Below are 21,480 nucleotides of genomic sequence, written 5' to 3' on the forward strand. Positions count from 1 at the left end.
ATCCCATTTGTTTACAATAAAAATGAATTTTAAAAAAAAGGTAAAAGGAAAAAAACCACCTAAAACCTTTAAAATAGGAAACTATATGAAAAAATGAATAAAGACTGTAATATCTGGTTCTTTGAATTAATTATTTCTGAGACAAATAAAATTTTCTCTTTTCCTGAAGTGAAACTGCAAGAATATTTAACATTATAGAATTGAAACAATTATACAGAATACTGTTCCAAACAAATCTATAGTTAATACCAAAAGCAACAATCCATGAAATATTGAAAGAGGGTGCCCAAAGCCCAGGCCAGAGGCAACAGGAAAAACAATGATTTGGAAAGCCATTTCTAAGGAAGGATATCAACTATTCTCTCCACCACGGGTGCTAATTGCCATCCGTAATGGTTTGCACAGTGATCCCTAAAAGATATGTCCAAGCAGTCTGTGACCTTACTTGGTATAAGGGTTTTTCCCAAGTGTAATTAAGGTAAGGATCAAGAGATGTTATTATCCTGAATTAGGATAAGCCCTAAATCTAATGATGGGTGTATCCTTAGAAAAGATGGAAAAGGAAAAGATAGACGCACGGAGGAAAGGTCAAGTGAAAGAGGAGGCAGAAATCAGGGGTGGGGTGGGGGTGGCGTCACAACTCACAGAATGGCAAGGTTTGCCAGCAACCCCCAGAAGGAAGGACAGAGGGAGCCTCCTGAAGAACCCGTAGTGGTGCCACCAGAACTGCAAGAGAGTTTAATTCTATTGTTTGTGGCCACCCAGTTTGAGGAAATTTGTTACAGCAGCTCTGGGAACTAATACACTATCTTAGGTCTCAAGAGTCATGCTTTCATGGACTCATTCTAAGTTTTAGAACCTTTCTCTGTGAATTTAACTTGTGCTTACTTAAAGTGGGGCTTTTTAAGTGTAAAGCTTCTATGACAGGCTTAAAAAAAAAATCCCAAACGCAAAGAGTAATTATTGGCCATATTAAATTGAAGACATAAATGCTGTAGCCTAAACAATTTAACTTTAACAGAATTTTACACATTTCAAAGACTGTTCCCCTCCCATAGTTGTGTGGTTAATGAACAGTGGCATGATACATGCTAATATGAAAAGACGACTAAATATAATTAATATGAACTTGATTTCTGTTATTTAGATTATGCCAAACATGGAATTCCTCAGCATACAGTCACCAACATTCTTCATGCATCGTGGAAATGAGATCTTTTGGACAAACAGTTTTAAAACACGGCAAGCAAAGATGATAATGAGCTACCACAGAATCCAGGAGACAGGAAAAATAGGTGAGAAGTAAAATACTAAGATAAGAGAACTAATGACAAATAATAATACAAGACGAAACCTAAATGAATATGAGACTGTGATAAAAGGCAAGTTAATATTGCTCAGGAGAAACTTGTGTTTTCTACTAGAAAAAAAAAGTAGTGGTTTCCTTAAAGTAATGAGAAAAGAAATGTGAGAGAGAATGTTTTTATTATAAAATAGTCTGGGTGTTCTTTTCACCCTATTCATATTAATCTGTTGGTGTAAACAAATAATATCCAAATATATAGAAATGGGATTGATTGCAATACCTAATTCCACCAGAGGATGGCAGAATAGGGTCAAAACATGAAGAGGCTAGTGTGTGTTTCTCAGGATTTCACAATACCAAGTGATGTGTATGTGTAAATGGAATATGTAAGTGGAATTGTCAAAATATTTTTATTCAAAAACAAAACTTAGAAATATGGTATGATTTATTGGATGGTTGACTTTTCATGTTAGTCTTATTTTGTTTGGGGTAGGGAAATGAAAGTGGGTAGAATTTCACCCTGAAACATAAACTATGACGTGGAAGGTCCCTGTCACATCAAATAAACATGGTAAGAAACTAAGCCTGTGAAAAAACTACAAACTTATCAGAGAAACTGTTAAAAACAAAGCGAGTTGATTTGTAAGAACTTTACACATGTTGGAGAGACGAGAACTAATTATTCAACCAGTCTTTCAAGATTAGGGGACCATTAGTGAGGGTGCAGCAAGTGCTCCACAGGAAACAGAAGGATTATTTTTCTACTAATGAAAATTCCCAGCACAGATTTTGCCATTATCACACGCCTTCTCCCCTCTCACTTACCCAAACTCTACAAAGGTCAAGCCATTTAGAAAATCTTCAGTGGGAACTTAAGCTGCGGAGCAGGGGACTGTGAGGCAAAGGGAACACAGAAAACAGTAGTCCTCAAGTCATTTTCAAACACTGTGTGCCTGCTACGTGTGGGTTACCAAGTTCTGGGCTTTCAAAGGTAAGGCCTGGTCTCTGCGGTTGAGTCAGAAGCCGCTGTCTACCTCAGTCCTTGCATCCTGCAGGCTCTCTCAGAAATGGTTTCCATGACCATGTAACCAGGTACTCAGAGGATCCTGGCTCAGTTCCAAGTCTAAGGGGACGCTCTGACACTTCATTATCTCCTTCTACCTGAGTTTCTCAGTGTTAGCTTTTCACCTTCAGGACTAAAATACCCAATGTGAACAACCTAGACAAGGTTGGCTCAGAGTTTCAGAGGTTTCAGTCCATGGTCCAACAGCTCCATTGCTTTGGCTCTGAGGTGAGGCATCATGGTGGAAGTACATGGCAGAAGAAAGCTGCTTAGCTCATGACAGTGAAGAAGCTGAGAAAGAGAGAAAGGAACCAGGGATAAAGTCTAGACTCCAAGGGCATGCCCCCAGTGACCTCCTTCCTCCAACTCTGTCCCACTTGCCTACAGTTTTCACTACTTCCTGTAGTCCATTCAGCTATAAATGGATGAATCTACTGATGAAGTCAGAGCCCTCATGATCCAATCACTTCCCCAAAGCCCCACCTCTGGACATTGCTGCACTGGGGACCAAGTCCACAACACGTGAACTTTGGGGGACCATTTCAGATCCAAATCACAACACTGACCCTCCTTTTCTTGACCACCGGTCTAGATTTCTCCTGGTCCCTTCTATTCCTGATAGCCTCCTTCAATTTCCAGCTCTCTGCCATTACAGAGAAGCTTGACCCACCTCCCCAGCCCAGGCCCATCTCTCCTAGCCATGCCTCTGTTGCCCCAGCAAATAACCAAGTCCTACCTCTGGATTTGAGGAAGCAAGTGAAAGACCATTGTTGATGGAAAAACACCTCAAGGCCACTTACACTGGCAAAGGGCAGAAAAATCAGTTATCCATGGAAACTACCAATATTTACACTATAACTTTGCACAACGTTGTACACCATTGGTTCTTTCTGGCAGTATTTAAAAAAAAAAAAATCTCTAAGGCATTGTGACCTACACTTTGCATTCTTATTTCTTGGAAATGATCCAACATAGAAGTTAAACAACAAGTTCTGAGTTTCTGATTCCAGATCTGTTATTTACCTATGGGTGATCTTGAATAATATAATCTTTAATATATAAAACCAAGTTAAGAATAAAACTTACATCATAGGTGTGTTATAAGGAGCAAATAAAATAATGTATGTTAAAGATCTTAGCATGGTACTTGGCACAGAGTAAATGCTCAATAAATATTAGAATAAAATTACACAGCTACATGTTAAAAAAACTTTATTTTTTAATTTTTTGAAACTTTTGCAATCACTGAAGATAACTAATATTATAAATTTTGATTATTTTTTAATTCTGAAAATTTTAAGTGACAAATATATAAAATATCCAATTAATAAGAACCAGTTTTCACATATGACTAGTCATTCACCAATTCCTGTAGGGCTGCTAATTCAAGCTTCTTCTCTTTTCAATGATTTCCCTCCTGCAACTTGCATTTTTTAATTGGATTTCCTTTTTACTACAGACTTAGAACAAATACATCAATTAAAAATTTTTGAAGGCAGGAATACATGTGAAATGAAAAGTAAACATTTCCCTCCCACCCAAAACTTCCTATTCCTTTCCCAGAAATAATAACTATTTTGATCAAGTTCCTACCAATCTTTTGAGCTTCAGACTACATTTTTGTCACACCAAGATCAGACTGCAATAGTCATCAACATTTTGTTCCTTCATTTAACACAATAACATATCCTACAAAATGACATTAAGTCTGTCACATCATTTTCAATAACTGCATAAATGGTAGCCCTGTGCTAAGATGTAACACACTTCAAGCTGCCCTTTTGAAAGGCATTTACTTGTAGTTTCTGTTTGTATAAATAGCAATACTTTATACACTCTGGCAAGAATGCAATACATGTAGGACAGATTTCTAGAAATGCCACTAATAGGTCAAAAAAATCAACACTTTTGTGGGTGTGTGTGTGTGTGTGTGTGTGTGTGTGTGTGTGCATGCTAGGGATTGATCTCAGGGCCTCACACACTAGGCAAGGAAAATACCACTGATCTACATCCTCAGCCTTTTTTCATTTTATTTTGAGACAGGTTCCTCCTGGGATGCCAGGCTGGACTTAAAACTTGCAATCCTCCTGCCCCAGACTACAGCAGCTGGGATTACAGACACTCACCACCACACCCAGCTTTCCTACACAATATATCTTTTTGCAGAAGTATATTTTCAGGAAATAAATATAGATATAGGAAGAATAATAGACCAAAAAAATGCTAAAAATAAAGGTCAATGTTATCAATAATAACCATATGCTCCCATGTCCTTGGAGCTTTAAGCTGTCCTAGTCATGATGAAATGGTCCCTCTTAAGCTAATGCTGTTAATGGAGCTCATGAATCTGGCTTAACATTGAACAAAATGGTTTTAGAATCATCTGCTTACAAAAGTGCAGATAACGGTGGTTCTGCTCTTCTTATGCTTCTCTTGGTCCACATGTGTTTTGACTTGTGAGAATAACGTGACTTAGAAGATTGTGCAGATCCTGAACTCTGAGACTGGGGAGATGTCCTCTGCGTGAGGTTCCAGGTAACGGCTCTCTGAAGATTGCTCATGGAAGCCCCTGCAGCCATGGTGATCACCCAGGGATGGTCCAGGGCCTGGCTAGCTGACATTCGATGACTAGCCTCCAAAATCAGTAGTCTGTCTATAAAGTCCTTTGCCAAGTGAGAAATATTTGGCCAAGGCTGAGAAGAAAAATAAATGAGTAAAATACAATAAATAAAAACCTGCACAAAGATATTCATATTCTTGAACAGACCAGTGTCTATCAAATCCAAATGACTTTTTCAAGTAAACAATTTGAATACTATGTTACTGTAGCATATTAGTGAATCTAAAAAGTTACTTTTGGGAGAAACCCTCAATAAATTTCTTTAACAAAATTAAAAAGAGAAAAAAAAAAAAAAAAAGCAAACATAGAAATTCTCCTCTAAACTCTCTGACCAGCAAATGAGAATTTCTTTCCAGAAATCTGTCTAGCAAGCTACCATTCACAGCTCAAGTTCCCACATCACATTGATAGGAGCTGAACCAGGCAAAGCTGATTTTGATAAGCCCCATCAATAGGTTAGAGTTTATCACACTGCGATCATCTCACAGAGTCCTCATGACTCCAAGAATGAGCTAGAATGGAAAACGGAGTGGATTGAGGAATTAACAATTTGCCTCTCCCTTTGAAAGCTTACTCTAAACTCAGGATGCCTCTGCTTCCGCAGCCTGGAGAGAGAAGGGGAAGAACAGCAAGGGCAATTCAGCAACAGATCCTCCTGTGGTGAATTTCCTCAAACACACAGGGCTCTCTTTGTTCCCAATCAGTTGACTACAAATGGAATTCGGCCTGTAGCAGAGGGACAGCATAGTGCGGTATGCACAACCAGCTGCCTGAGGGTTCAGACTCTTTCTGTCCATATGTACCACATTCACACATACCTTAAGTACAACAGGAGCAGTTACAGCAACATTTATAAGAAGGGGACAAATGAGCTACTGCTTTATATTTAAACTTGTTTTCTGTGTTACCTACCAACACAGGACTGAAGCTGTAGCTGGATGGTGGCACACTTGCCTAGTTATGTCTGCATCTGATCCCCAACACACACACACAACTCTAATTACCAACTACATAGCAAATACCTAGAAAAAACTAAATTCTGTATCAGCCAGCCTTCACAAAGGAAGAAATGTTGAAAAAACTGCGCATTTTCTGTATCTAAAACATAATATCTGCTTGGTGTGTGTGTGTGTGTGTGTGTGTGTGTGTGTGTGTGTGTGTGTGTGTGTTTAATTATATCTATTATATTATATAAGGGAATCTTTATAATCTATTGCCATTTCCTTTGTGTAAGGAAAAATCAACATCCATTGGTAGACATCATATACTCCAATCTCTTAGTAGTCTGTTAACCTAAATTTGAATAACAAGAAGCCAGCGAAAGAACTTCTTTTTTGCTTCAGTTTATTTAGATAAATGAGACATGAGAAATATTTATCCCCAAAATAGGAGCCATGAAGTAAATGAACAAATTTTTCAAATATCAAAATATGGGAAAAATAAAATGTACACGTTGCTAGTCTAGACAAAGCACATCCGGGGCTGACACAGGGACTCGCCCTCTGATTTTGGCTAGACATCTGTTTGGCCCTAGATCCAGACACATTTATCTGGGCTCAAAATTATTTAAATGAATGTTAAATTAGATGTCTCCAATGGAACATTTTAGGACAAGCAACTGAATCTTTCTGGAAAGAATATAAAATATGTGCTACAAGGTTTATGGAGAGCTCATTAAAATGACCCTAAGTGAATGAACATTAAAACAGCAATTTCAGAAAATAAGGTAACTGGTGTGCTGGAAAAAAAGTTCTTCAGCCAAAGCTTATTATTCAAATACAAGTTATAAATTACACAATTCCTGAGCCATAAAGATCAGACAGTATCTATGAGTCAGTTTCACATTGCATATGAGAAAAGGGTAGATACAGGAAGAAAATGAGCTTCTATTTCATTTTTATCTTCTTATTCCAAATTTAATTTTTGTCTATGTTTAATAAAGCAAAAAATAAACTAATATCTATGCATGCACATATTCTGCAAATGAAAAGCAAATGAGTGAGTATCCTCAAAACTTTTTCAGCTAATAGTGATTTAGGACTAAATCCAATTAGGAGACCGCACTGTAAATCAAATCCCTACTCTGGACCAGCTGTCACCTGGCGACATCATTCAAGGCCTTCATCTACATTTACATTCACTTTACATTCAATGAAGCTTTCCTTCTAATTTCTCTTCCCAGGCTCAGCCATCCCCACTGCCTCGAAAATTCACCTTCGTCAGTCTTTTTTCAGCAATCTCAGGTTGACACTGCCTTGGGACAGCCTATTAATCCACTTTAATGAGGAACTAACAAGAGATTGAGGTCAGTGGACTTGTACTAGACAGACTGCCCAGCCACACTCAGCTTTGCAACCTCAGCTTGAAAATTACTCCTCAGAAAAATTGGGCTCCTCACACCACTTTCACAAGATGGTTACTAGGATCAAATCAAGTATATAAAAATAATCTTCAAACTATATAATACTATGTAGTTTTTTATTACTGTATTTTTGGGGGGGGTTACTATTACATCTTCACAAGTCCTTCCTTAGCTCTTGTGGATACATTGGCTGATGATATTTAGAGGAATGGAATATGAATTTATCCAGTACTTTCCAGACCAGTTCCATATTTTATTTCAAAAAAATAATGTTGACTGGGGGTGAAGCCCAGTGGGTAGAGCACTCACCTATATGTCAGGCCCTGGGCTTCATCCCCAGCATCCCCCCAAAAAAATGTTCTGGGTTAATGAAGTATGTGAAAATAAAGATAGAACTTTTTCATGCAAAGATAGTTTAATAGATTAATTTATCTGCAAGTAAATGATAATATTTGTAAATAATTCAGGCCTTTTTTTCATTTTCTTTTCTCATCTGATTCTGGTTCTTCACCTATTGTTCTTTTTTCCTATAATAAAGATTGGCTGAACTGTATAGAACAGCAATAACAAAAAAAGGCATAAAACTGAAATTTAATACTAGTAATTGTACTACTTATAGCTTCAGAGCAGTAAAAGAAATTTAGAGGGATGGTATCTTATGTTCTATGTCTTGACTCTTTCCTTCAAACAGAAAAGTAAGGAATGATTGTCGTTTATTGCTTTCCAATTTCTTGCTGAACAGTTTTCTCCTAGTGCTTACCTAGTGCAGGCCCTTTATAAGACTCTGGCTTTCTTAGCTCTACACACCTTGATCCTACCCTGGTGAGGGTCTTGCCAGCTTATTCTCAGCATGGTCCTCCCACTCTGGCCTATCTCCCAACTTTTCCATTCTCTGGCTCTGTACTCCACATCCGTCCTCTCCTGTTCTCTTCTTTTCTGTCCTCATCCTTGATCCGACAACCAGGCCCTACTTCCTTCCTTCTCATTTCCTGTATCAGCTCTTAAATTAAATTTTCTGCTTCTAAGGGTCACACACAGCTTCGTGTAGTCCCTTTCCTTCTTCTCACCTGAGCCCTGAGAATCCCCAAGGACATTCCCAGCGTCCCCTGCAGAAGACAAAAGACCCAATCATTTAAGACTCACATTTTAGAGATGAAGATGTAGCTGGATGATAGAGCACTCACCTCACCTATGTGAGGGTCTGGGTTCAATCTCCAGCACAGAAAAAACAAAAAGAGAATTCACATTTTTATTTTATTCTTTTCATGAACACCTATTAGGAGGGTTAAAGTTTGTGCAAAAGATTGATGAACATATAAAAACTAAGAAACTGATTTTAAAAACAAATAATATTCCTGTGACGAGTCAAAGTTTTCATATTTCTTAGTTCTTTTGCAGAAATGCCCACAGAGAATCATTAAAAATACCTATTTAAGAGACAGGCATTACAAACACACACACACACACACACACACACACACACACACACACACACCACACCAGTCTCTTAAATTCTGCACGCAAACCTTTGAAATTTAGGGTTGTAATTAATGTTACAGTTTCCTAAATATAGAGTTTGTTGAAGAATATGGTAATTGAGGATGGAGTTAAATAGTTTTCAAAAAGTCTACAAATATCTATTTTTTAAAAGAGCAAATTGTGGAGGTTGAGGTTGTAGCTCTGGAGTAGAGCACTTGCCTAGCATACATGAGGCCACGGGTTTGATTCACCAGCACCAAAATAATAATAAGAAGAAGAAGAAGAAAAAGAAGGTATCATTCAAATCCTTGCATAAAAACTTCTCAATGTAGCATTTATCCCCTAAAAAAATAGTAATTTTAGTAAAAATTTCTACTGGTGACAACCCTCAACTTGCATTCTCCTTCCTTAACATTAGTGTTTGGTGTTGGTATGATTTACTCAAGGCTTCAAAATCAAATTTTATGCAACGTGCCCAAAAGGATGGATTAACTCCCCATGACTATATTAGCAATAAACTAGGGGAAAAGTATTCTTCCTCTTCTCACACAGCAGGAGATTCCATAGATTTTCTTCATGTCATCAATATTTAATATTTTTCTTTATTCCCCATCTATAAAGCAGACTTTAAATTATGCTTTACCTTTGCCAAAGCTGAAACTGCTCCAAGACAAAGCTTTGACTAATTATATCAGATTTAAAATGCTCCATTTTCCCAGGCATTTGTGAACTCTGGAAAAAGTGAATCCACATTCATAGGTTATAGGTGACATATAACTTAAATCTGGTGAGGAAATTAACCCCATTCCAGGCTCATGAAGAGGTTACTTTTGTGAGTGAAGAGGTTCTGCCATAGGGAAGGGATCCCACTTCTTTACCCGCCAAGATAATGCTGAAATTGAAAAGGATTGAGTAGTTTAAGTTTTTTGAGCACCTATCATTTTTCAAAGCATCAGAGAAGTGCTCCACCTTCTCCAAGAAAATAACCTAAAAAGAGCCATCAAAACAAACAGCTTACCTCTTGAACTCCAAATCAGCAACTGATTCTTTCTTCCATACCCAACATACATTTTAGAACTAGTTCCTATAGTATGGCCCTCAAAAGCCATAATATAAATGATATAAGCACAATATGAAATCCAGATACTTCCAAGTCTCTATCAATTTTATACAGATAACACTTTCCCCCTCAGCTCCAGAATTCCACCGATGATATCAAAGTGGAGAAGTGCAGCAAAACCAAAGGAGCAGATGACCCGGCTTCTCTTTCACTCCATTTATCCCCGTCTAAAGGTAACATCAGCACAGACAAAACAATGCAGCACCAATTCCAGTCCCGAAAAACACTCATTGTCTGTGATTGGGTTTAATGGAAGATGATTTATATGTGTTCCCTTGAAGATAAGTCCTCAGAGCAGAGATGAAGGAGGTGATAGAGTGTTTTATGAGATTTTATAACCATTAAAATTTTCCTTAAAGTATATTTTTAAATAAACATAATTAAAAACTACTGAGCATCTTTCTCTCTTTCTCTGTCTATATATGTGTGTGTTGTGTGTGTGTGTGTGTGTGTGTATATAAACTAAACCATGGGAATGAAAGCTAAATTGCAGGAATTATGGCTAAGCAGTCCTAACTGAAATAGGGCCTAATCTTTACTAGAATTCTATCTGTGGTGGAAAGAGGAAATGGAATTACAGCACTGAATCTTCTACTCTCCTCTCCTTTTTTTTTTTTTTCCCTGCTTAACAACCCGAATGAAGACTAAATAAAGAGATGTTCCTGGAGATAACAGAACAGAATGAAATTAGGGTCGTATCTGGTGAAAATAAGCATTATCTATCAATTTGTTACTTCTAAGGGAGTGTATCAATCAACTTTCCTCTAGGGATCCTAGGTGAGCCTAAGCAGGTGGGGATCATTTTTAAATCAATGTCCATGTAGGTTTTTAAATAAACAAAATACACACACACATACACGTTTTTAATATCACTGTTTATCCTTGTCACCTGGCTAACAAGATTATAAGATTCGTTTTATTATCAAATTATTTCCCACCAAAAAAAAATTTATTGTGATATAGGGGAATTAAGAATGTATAGTTGCCAACTTATTGGCAAGAATGCTTACAATATATCATTAGTATTAAAATTCTAACACCAAGCTTTGTTCACTATTCCATTTAAAAGATAAGGTAGACCTGGTAAATAATTCTTGTACTGTTAAAAAATACATAACTAGTAACTTACTTAAGTAATATGCAAACTTTCAACCTCAGTTTCCCATATTAATAGTAACAATAACAGAAATAGCTAACCCATAGATAGCCCTGACTCTTGACCACACATGAAACTATTCTAAGCACTTACATCTGTTAGTTCACTTAATCTTTGCAACAACCCTACTGTTTTACAAACAATAATGGAAGCTCTCCTCCTATTTAATGTGGAAACAGAGATACAGAGAGGTTAAAAAGAATGACCAAAGTTGCAGAGTTAGTAAATGTCAGAGCTGATAATGGAATTCAGCCAGTATTGTTCCAGATTGTGTCCCTAACCTTTCTATGGCACCGCATTGCGAAGTGTTTACATCAACAATCATGTATGTACACACACATGTATAAGTACACACACAAGCTCAGAAATTCTTACATTTCAACAGTCAATTTATTCCCTTTTATGTGCTTTTCCATGTTTTGTTCTATTTGGAATGTGTTAATCTTCTTCCTTTGAGAAACTTCTCACCTTTCCTCCAATACCGCAGAAATGTCACCTTCTTCGTGGAATCTAATCCAAGTCTCTGAAGCAGTGATTGTCTCTCTTCCATTGCTCCCACAGTGCTATAGGGTGGATCTTAAGTGTCCCCCAAAGGGCTATGCATTAAAGGTTTGGTCCCCAAATGTTGCAGTGCTGGGAGATAGTGGAATCTTTAAAAGGTGAAGCCTAGCTGGGCATGGAGACTTCATGAAATAGAATACATTTAATACTAAAATCCAAAAGAGAAAACAGTAGTATTAATTTTTACTCATAGGTGGGTGGCCTCATGCATGGACTGGCTGGGTTTCTAGCAAAATATTTGGTGTTCAGAAGTTTTGTCATATAGTTTAGTGATAGAGCACTTGCCCAGTACGCTCAAGGACCTGGGTTCAATCCTTAGAACCTCTGCCCCCAGAGAGAGAGAGAGAGAAAGAGAGAGAAGTTGGGTGTTTATATTAAACATATCTCTCCTCTTTACCATAAGACGTATATAGCATATGGATTTCTGGAAGCTCTTATCCTATTTAATTCACTTTTTCCACCTGAATTCCAGAGAAAAGACACAACTCATACAATATGTCATTCCTGAAATTTCTATTATAGACTTACATGTCGGGGTCTTAAGCCCCTTGCTCTTCTCGACCAGCAGCAAGGGGACACTCCCCAACAAGGCCAGACCGCGAAAGGTAGGTAGGGCCAGCTGACCGCAGGCTGCCAGACCTCAGGGCAGAGGACAATCAGGGAGACCAGTCACAGCAGGAACTTGTTTATTGAGGAAGTCACATAGCTTTTATGTAGGGTGGGGCTAGGCAGGAACCAATCAGCTTAAAGGTCAGCAAGGCATGGGAGGTTCACGCAGGTGAGAGCCCCATAGGACTATATGGCAAACACGAGCTGATCACCTTCCGGGAACTGTTGTTAACCAATCCCTGACGGTGGTCCAATTTATCGTCATTAACCATTGAAACCGCCTTTGAGGCCTTGATCTTGCTCACTCCGCCAGGGAGTAAAGAGTCAGCCTGAGTTAGTTAACTTGTCATTAGTCCCAACACTTACAGACTTTTTTTAAAAGGTAAACTTTCTTATAGATCTGTAAACCAAAAGTTCAAATGGATTTTACAACCTGAAATGAAGGTATTACCAGAGCTGTGTTCCTTCAAGAGTCTCTGGGGAGAAATTGTTCCTGTCCTTTTCCATTTTCTTATTACTGCCATCATTCCTTGACTCATGTCCCCTTCCTCCATCTTCAAAGCACATAACTCTAACCTGTTTCCATGGCTATCTCTCCTCTCTCTAAATTTGACCTACTGTAAGGTCCCAAATAATCCAGGATGAACTCCCCATCTCAAGACCCTTAATTTAATCACATCTGCAAATTCCCTTTTTGTCATGTAAGCCAGCATTCTCAAGTCTGGGTATTACGATGTGGACAGGATTTGGTGGCCTTTACTGTCTCTACCACACCTAGGTATTCAGACTAGGTAGTCTTAAATAAATTTGTGCATTAGGAATTAATAGGCTTGTCAATAAGTGCTAAGTATATAATAATATGATGACAGACAAAAAACTATGATGATACAGTTTTGGGGGTCCATCACCATGACTCTGAGATGTTATGGACTAAATGTTTCTGTGCCCACAAAATTCATGTGTTGAATCTCTGATCCCCAGTTTGGCTATATTCAAAGACACTCCCTCTAAGGGAGTAATTGAGGTTGAAAAAAAGTAACTAAGCTTAGGTTAAAGGTGAGGCCCTGGTCTGAGAGAATTAGTGTTTATAAGAAGAAACACCGAAAGGCTCATTCTTACTCTCTGTGAGCATCCAGACTAGGCCACGTGAGCCTACAGCAAGATAGCAGCCATCTACAAGCTAGGAGAGGAGGCCTCAGAGTGAAACCACCTTGCTAGCACCTTGATCCTGACTTCCCAGCCTCCAAAACAGTAAGAAGTAAATGTCTGTTGTTTATGTCACCCAGACTGTGATTTCTGTTATGATGGCCTAAGTCGACTAAGATTTATGGTAATATTATAAGAAAATGTTAATATGACGGATGTGAGTTGCCAGGGCCAACATGAGGAAGACAGTCAAGTGACTATATAAGCAATAACTTACTGTAAGTTCTACACTCCCACCACTGTCAGTACTCTGGGGCTACAGACAGGCATCTCCTAGAGAAACAGAGGTGTTTGGGGTTTCCACTGTGGAGAAGTTATCAGTGCTCCATCTGGACTCTGGGCCCTCTTCTCTGTATGCAGGCACATAGCCCTCCTTTGAAGTGCTTAGATTCTAATACCCAGCACACTTGACTCTTTTATTTTGCCTGAACCCCAGAAAGCTGGGAAATTATCACCAGCAACAACCCCATGTGAGCAGTAGAAAGGTATGTGTGCAAACCCACCTCTCTGCCTCCAGACAACACTGAGAAGTAACTTCTCTGCTGAATGAGATGACTGTGATCTGGGCCTCTGCGCTTCCCTGTCCTGCTTCCCCCACTACCTGCTCTGTCTCTCTGGGAGTCTGTCCATAGCAAATCACTTGCACATGAATCCTCTTCTCAGGATTGTTTCTGAGAAACCCAAACTTAGAAACCCTTATGAATTAAGCCTGACAAAAAGACTTTTAACAGAATATTGTCGATTATTTTTTCACACTAAAAGAAACGTATTCAGATATCTGGTCAAACATGGCCACTCAACGGAGGACACCATCCAGTAACCATACTCCACATGGTTCCCTCTCACTTGGAATGAGGTAGAAGTGATCCTGAGCCTTTTCCACATCCAGCCTTAAAGATAACTGCCAACTTCCACTCTCTCTCTTGGAGTACTCCACTTTAGAAGCTTTAAACTGCCCTATAAGAAGTCTGGCTGCCCTGCTGGAGAAATAGCATGCAGAAAAAGACACCCTGAGAGACCCAGAGAGGAGAACGAACCCGGCTTTTCAGCCATCCCCACCAAGATGTCAGACATTTGAGTGGACGTTCCATTCCAGTCAAGTCCCCGGATGACTGATCCCTACCCCATTGCATGTGGTGGAAAAATCTTCCTAAGATGAGCCCCATCAAACCACAGAATCATGAGGCATGAAAAAATGGGTGTTGCTTTAAGCCCCTCATTGTGGTTATCTATTATTGAGTAACCAACTGTTGCAAAGATTGATAACCAAAACAGAAATATATGTTACTTGTACACAAAACAAATACAGGAATATAAAATATTTAAAATGTAAAGAAGAAAACAAATGATCCATAATCCCCAAACTAGCTCCTTTTTCTCCATTTGGCAGTATATTGTGAACATTTTCCAATGTCCTTAAAATTTTTAAATGGGCATAAATCAGGGGCTAGAATACTGTATCATGCAGATATTCCATAATTTATTCAAACATTCTCCTAGGATAATGTTTGTAAATACAACTCAGATGAGCATTCTGAAACCTTTGTTTCATCTGGGATTACTTCCTCAGAGTCTTAGAAGGGGAATTGCCAATCAAAATATGTACTATTTTTTTTTTTAAAGTTCTAGATGCAACCAACTTTCCAGGAAAACTGACAATTCCCCCTCTACCAGCAATGAATGAAAGAGTTAAATACATTGCAAGCAATGATCAGAATTAATTTGAATTAGGTTTTGTAACTTTCTCAATCTAAAAGGCAAAAAGAAGGATATTTTTGTTTTCAGTTGCATTTCTTTGGTCATTAGTGAGGCTGGACATTTAAGATTTTTTAATAATCAATAGTATTTCACTGTTTGAATTCTTCCTGTCCTTTACTACTTCCATACCATAAGCTTTACTTCTTATTCACTAATTTGTATGAGTTCTTAAAAACACATACATGTATAATAATAGCTCCATTAGAACATGAAAATAATATTTTTCAATCTATTATTTAATTTTACTTAAGATAATGCATTACAGGTCGGTATTACATTTTTTAAGCGGGTATAACAAAGCTGTCAGTATTTTTCTCTATGAAGAATTCAAAGTAATAGAAGTTGGGTCACTTGTCCTAGATAAAATAAATTTACTATTTTGTCTAGTTTCCCACACACAATCCTCAGCAACTTTCCTTCCCTGCCCAGAGCAACGAAAAGTGAGCATTCAGGAGCAATGAGAGTTCTGAGTTTAAACAATAGATAAATATTTTACCAAAGCTGGGAGCATAAATACTTCACAGAGTAAACACTACTTCACAAAATGGGTTGGGATCATCTAGAGTTGAGGCAGAAAATCCATCACCAAACATCCGAGCACCATGCCTAGCTTCTAAGTAATACAATACTGTTTGTCCAGATCAGGCCCCCAGTACCGAGGGAAGGAAAAACCCTCAGACTAACTCCACTGTCTGCAATACCAGCAATTCCCGGAGCTCAGTCATCATAGTCCTTGGTTCCTTGACACCAAGGGCTCTCAATCAGGGAAAATTATGCCCAAACAAGAAACAGTTTAACAATGACACTTGAGTGTCACAACTGGGGAAGCTGAGTTATTGGTTTTAGTGAGTAGAGGCCAGAGATGGGTGCACAGGACAACCCATCCCCCAGCCCACCCCCACCCCTCCAATAGAGAATCATCCTGCCTTAAATGTCTGAGAAACTTTATTCTAGGCTCACACGACAGGCATACAGTAATGCTCTCTTACCTCTCCTGTGTAATTATATTTGCCTTTCAGAATCTTCCTGTAAAGTCTTGTGTGGCTTTCGTCATCAAAAGGCAGGGATCCGCTAAGTAAAACGTATGTGATTACGCCCAGAGCCCACATGTCCACTGCACTGGTATAAGGTTTCCTTAACAAAATCTCCGGGGCCATGTACTCCGGGGTCCCGCAGAGCGTCCTCATCGTCCAGTCGCCACTTTTGTTCCCTGAGTGTGCTAAACCAAAATCTGTGATTAAAATTTTCGACTCTGCACCTGGATGATAGTACAAGAGGTTTTCAGGCTTTAGGTCCCTGTGAGTTATTCGCAAAGCGTGCAAATACCTAATCCCATCAGCAAGCATGCAGAGGATTCTGACAGCATCCCGCTCTGTAAATGAACCCTGAGCAACCAGTCGATCAAAGAGCTCCCCTCCGGTAGCCAGCTCCATCACCAGGTAAACTCGATCCTGGGTCTCGAAGATCTCCTCCAGCTGGACAATGTAACGATGGCTAACCCGCCTCAGGACGCTGAGCTCAGCCTCACACGCTTCCCGACCTTCTTTCACTCTGGTTTCCATTACCTTAATGGCAAAAGGTTTCTTGGTGGTCTTCCGCTCCACCCTGACAACCTTGCTGAAACTGCCTGTCCCGATGATGGCCTTGATGTCATATCTGTTGGGAAGAAGATCCAAAGCCATTGTCCTCTGAAGTGACGAGTCTCAAAATCATTGAAGTCCAGGTTTTATGCTAACATCTTTCCTATCCTTATATTCCCCCTACCAGATTTCCTTGTTTATTACTGCTCTTATTTATTTTTGAAAGCTACTCCAGATCCTTTGTTGAAATGGAACAAATGATACAAAGATCTTAATAACAACAGCTACCATTTATTATGCATTTATTGTGTGTCAGGAATTTTTGTTCTAAATTTCATCCCTAGGGCAACTCTAGTAGATGATATAATAATCGCCCCCTTTTTCCGATAAGGAAATTAAAGCTTTAAAAAAAAAAAAAAAAAAAAAGAGTAAGGGACTTTCCAAGGCCTCACAGATGGTAGTTGGAACTGATGGGATTCAAATTCAACCTCTTCAAATGTTGTCTTCACTTCAGTTTCCTTAAAGAATTTTAGGGCCTCCCTCTACTCTTCTTTCCTTCCTCCAAAATTTGTTTCTACCATTCTCCCCCACTAACAATCAAATCAGGTGGAGGGAATAAAAAAGAAGCTCACTCCTGTTTGTAAATTCTGAAAAGAGGGAGGATACCATAATAGGGGGCAAACAGTATGTTCTTTGGGTTATCTGACTTTGGGTTCAGTCCCAAGCATACCTCATCCACAGTAGTTCTTAATATAGAAAAAGTAAACTTGGCTGAGCTGTTGTAACAGCAGGTTTCAGAGGTCTGGTAGGAGTGTGTTAGGCCCATCCTGAAGCCACAGCTTTCCAAGATTCCACCCTCTTTCCCACACTCCTGCATTTGCAATTTCTAAGCAGCAGTAAAGAGAATTTTAACACAGGATACATGTCAATTAATTGTCTCACAAAAAGGCCGGGAAGTCAGCTCAGATTTCAGACTAAGGATCTTACATTTTAATATTTCTGAATAAACTTCTACTTAAATTCAAGAATCCTATCCAATAGCCTTCAACCTTTACTGAAGAAATGTTGAAAAAGTGCTAGACTTAAAATCCTTTATTTTTTCAGCAGAAACCATATTTAACCCAGTTCCCCATTGTACAGATGAGGGAATCTGAAAAACAAGTTAGTCAATTTTTTGCTTAAATTAGGACTAGAACCCAGATGTTCTTGCACCATAATTTAGTATTCTCTTTTTTGAAAATCTCTCCCAAGGAAGGATGTCAGAGGATGGAATGTACCCAGGAAGAAGGCAATTCTTTTATCACATTCGCAATATCAAAATTTCAAATGCAAATATCAGTGTACTTTAAGTGACCTTATTTCTTTTTCTGAGCTTATTCTTATATTTTTATTTTTGCCTATTTATTTTTTCCTTTCTGAATAAAAATGACATTTGGCTGTACCAGCTTACAGAAAGCAGTTTTTGTTCTACATAGTGCATTTAATTTTCTGGCCAATTACCTTATCAAAACATAGCAATTTAGTAATCTTAAATAGATTTTCCCCTCTCCCCTGTCCAAGTCTGCTCTTTTATTCACATGTATTCTCTGTGTGATTTTGAAGATAATCACAGGCATTTCAAATCCTATTGCTTTTCAAATCAAGTTTTACATTACCTCTAACATGGATGAAGGCACTTTGCAAATACTAATTTATCGCTATACCCTCAAAATTGCAAGCAAACTATTTGCTCACAGAATTCATCATCAGTTATCAAACAAAATACTATTTTTCAGGAACTATAATATTTTGCTCAAATAAAAAGAGCTTTGTTCAATACTGTTAAATACAAAATATTTTGGGGGAAAAATGCTAGTGATTTGGCAGTGAAGGGAACAGGAGGCTTCAAGCCAAGATTTAAAGCAGTGGAAATAAATGTTCTTACATTGATTAACAACCTGTGCCATGTTCCATAACAAATTCCTGTAACCTCAGTCTTGCCTGGGAGTCCCTGCTGGCCATAGATGTTGACCACCTTGGACTGTGACCTTGTATAGTGCATAACACAGAAGGGCAGCAAAATGTCAAATGAGAGACTCATTCCCAGAATACATATTTTTCCTGAATCATTATATATATTTTGAACTTTAAGTGGGGATGGAATAGAGCAAGGTAAATGCGTTTATGAGGTCTTTCCATTTCCTCCACTTCCACTCATCCACTCCCATTTCCCACAAAGCAGCTTCAAAATCACTTTTGTAAGATGGTGCAACTTCACATCAAACCAGATTGTGTAAGTTGAAAATATTACTTTAACCTCAGCTGCTACAGCAGAGAATTTTTGAACATGGGTTTTAAAAAATGAAACGGAGGAGTTAAGGATGCAGCTCAGTGGTAGAGGGCTTTCCTGACATGCACAAGGACCTGGGTTCAATCCCCAGCAACTCAAAAAAAAAAAAAAAAAAAAAAAAAAAAACTCCAAAAACATGGAAATAATAATACTATAATATCACTGCCTGTTTGGTGGAAGCAATTACAATGAACTCCCTAAAAGAAAGTAAATATAGTCAGATTTAAATTCTACCATCTCTTTTCTGCTAGAGTGATAAATGGAATCAAAATGGGAAGGAAAGAGAACTGTGTTCCCAATTCAGCCACGATCTTGGACAAGCTTCTTAATCTTCTGGGGTTCAACTCTTCATCAGTTAAAGATGATCTCTCAGGTAGTCTTGGAAGTCTTTAAAATGTTACACCTCCTTTACACTCAAAAGGGTGGGAATTAGTGAAATAAATAAAGAGTAGACCCAGCAGAGTAGATGACCAAAGATGTCATTTATCCATTTCAGTCTTGAAAAGAGCCTATGTCCACTCAGATTCAAGTTCAGTCACATTACCAGTTTGGCTCTTCTCTTAGCAGCTACTGGACTGATCCTCCAATCATCATTGTAAAGCTCTCTGGGAAGCTGGGAATGGCTCTACATGGATTCTGAGTGGACCACCTTAATGAATTGAGCACATAAATTCTAGGACTACAAGTGTGGAGAAGACAACTGGTCTACCCATTACTGTGTCCCACCAAACACTGCAGAGCAAAAGGGGATTCGGTGACTCCCTTGATTGACATGTCCAACATAACATTCTGAGGAAATTAGTTTTGAGGCCAATCAACCTGCAGTCTGCTCATTTCCTGCATAGGACCAGCTAGGTCTTAATTGTATTTCATGAAGACAAAAATAAGCATTGGCTCAAAGGTAGAGTGATCCCTTAGCATGTAGGAGGTCCTGAGTTGAATACCTAAACTCAAGAATTAAAAAAGAAATAAAATAAGCATTGCACTAATACCTAAATGAAGCCTTGTGCCATGCACTGTGCAGCATGATTTATACATATTATTTGAGTTATCCTCACAACAATGCAATAGATATTATTATTCCCATTTTACAGAGGAGGAAATGGAAAAAGAAGAAAGACAAAGGAACAATCTAAAATGGCACATGATAGAAGAGATGGGAGTGGATCTCAAGTGTGACTGACTCAAAGGCCCATCCTATTCCACTAACTACAATCCTATTTATAGAATTAGTAGAAGATACTTGCAAACCAAGCCTGCTGGCCCAGCCCCAGGATACAAGTGGCAGCACTCTCCCCTTTGGAGTTTGTGGGACTTGGGAGGCTTCCTCCTTCCAGCCTCAAGGACAGGAATTCCCTCCCCCTTCTTGAGTCTGCTCTTGCCATCTTTTTCCTCTTCTTTGCACTCCTTGCTCAGAGATGTCAAGAAGAACTTGTATTGGACACTTACTAAAAACAGCAGGGAAGCCTCTATTCCAGACCATCTCAGTAGGAATCAAGACTGCAATAGAGGAGAGAGTGAACTCAAAGCTCTTTTTTAAAAAGCAAGAGAAGTTTCAGGCGCTTCAATGAGCCGGTGCAGAAATACTGGGGGTCGCTGTGGGCATGATGGCCATCAGTGCTTGCTAACTGATTTTTGCTGAAGTTGCTCCCACCCTCCCACAGAGTCTGGGAGATAGTGGCCCTATCTTCCTTGAGGAAGACAATTCAAAGGATGGTTTGGAGGCCCTTGAAAAAGACGTTCCTTTCTCAAAGGAGAAAGAACTTAGGGAGACTTAAGACCTACAATCTGGAATAAACCTGTCTAAAGTTAAGGCAGTTCAGTCAATACTTTATCTTTCTCAACCCAGCCCCAGGCCAGTCCCTCCTGCTGCTTCACAGGGCGTTTTACCTGGCGAGGACCCGGGAGTCGAACTTGGCTCGGAAGCGGGCCACCTGCATGCTCTGAGCCGCCTGCGCCACCCCCTCCAGCCTGGGCCCGACACCTCCCGCGCTGCCTCGGTTTTGACCCTCCGGCTTGACCCCGGCCAGCGCGGGCGGCTCCGGGATCACCTTCTTGCTGGCACCGCAACCCATCCCGGGCCACAAGCGTCCCACAGCGCTCCGGGGAAGGTGGGGGCTCAGTAAGGAGCGGCCCCAGCCTTGCGCACTTATCCTCAGGACAGCTGGAAGGGGGCGGGACCCCTCCCCAGCTCCCAGGGCGACTGCAAAAGAGACCCCCAGCGGGATCCCAGTTAAGAGGATACCCTTCAAATGTCCCGCGGATGGTCTCAGCGCCTTGATCAACATTGACCAACTGCTTACAAATAAAATTTAACAAGGTAAAAACAAG

The 21,480-nt window shown here is 39.3% G+C and overlaps 1 protein-coding gene across 2 annotated transcripts; it reads right to left on the reverse strand.

Annotated features, from left to right (window-relative positions):
• Positions 1 to 2,551: 2,551 nt before the first annotated feature.
• Positions 2,552 to 21,277, reverse strand: PSKH2 (protein serine kinase H2). Of its 2 annotated transcripts, XM_079138524.1 has the most exons (4): positions 21,040 to 21,277; positions 16,230 to 16,896; positions 4,761 to 5,062; positions 2,552 to 2,660 (listed from the first exon to the last, which is right to left on the reverse strand). In XM_079138524.1, exons 1-4 carry the CDS (start codon positions 21,222 to 21,224, stop codon positions 2,639 to 2,641), a joined length of 1,176 nt encoding a protein of 391 aa, XP_078994650.1. In that variant the 5' UTR covers positions 21,225 to 21,277; the 3' UTR covers positions 2,552 to 2,638. The 2 variants fall into 2 exon arrangements, with proteins under 2 accessions (XP_078994650.1, XP_078994651.1); XM_079138525.1 differs by lacking the exon at positions 2,552 to 2,660 and having other exon boundaries at positions 3,653 to 5,062; positions 21,040 to 21,272.
• Between the last annotated feature and the right edge of the window lie 203 nt (positions 21,278 to 21,480).

The sequence above is a fragment of the Sciurus vulgaris genome (genome assembly GCF_902686455.1).
Source record: "Sciurus vulgaris genome assembly, chromosome: 1".
Taxonomy (NCBI): Eukaryota; Metazoa; Chordata; class Mammalia; order Rodentia; family Sciuridae; genus Sciurus; species Sciurus vulgaris.

Excerpts from the sequence above, each read along its gene's own strand:
- PSKH2 (XM_079138524.1), bottom strand. The coding sequence starts at position 21,224 with ATGGGTTGCGGTGCCAGCAAGAAGGTGATCCCGGAGCCGCCCGCGCTG. Across the intron at positions 16,897-21,039 it reads GACTCCCGGGTCCTCGCCAG|ATATGACATCAAGGCCATCA; the intron begins GTAAAACGCCCT and ends TCTTCCCAACAG. Across the intron at positions 5,063-16,229 it reads AATATAATTACACAGGAGAG|CCTTGGCCAAATATTTCTCA; the intron begins GTAAGAGAGCAT and ends TTTTCTTCTCAG.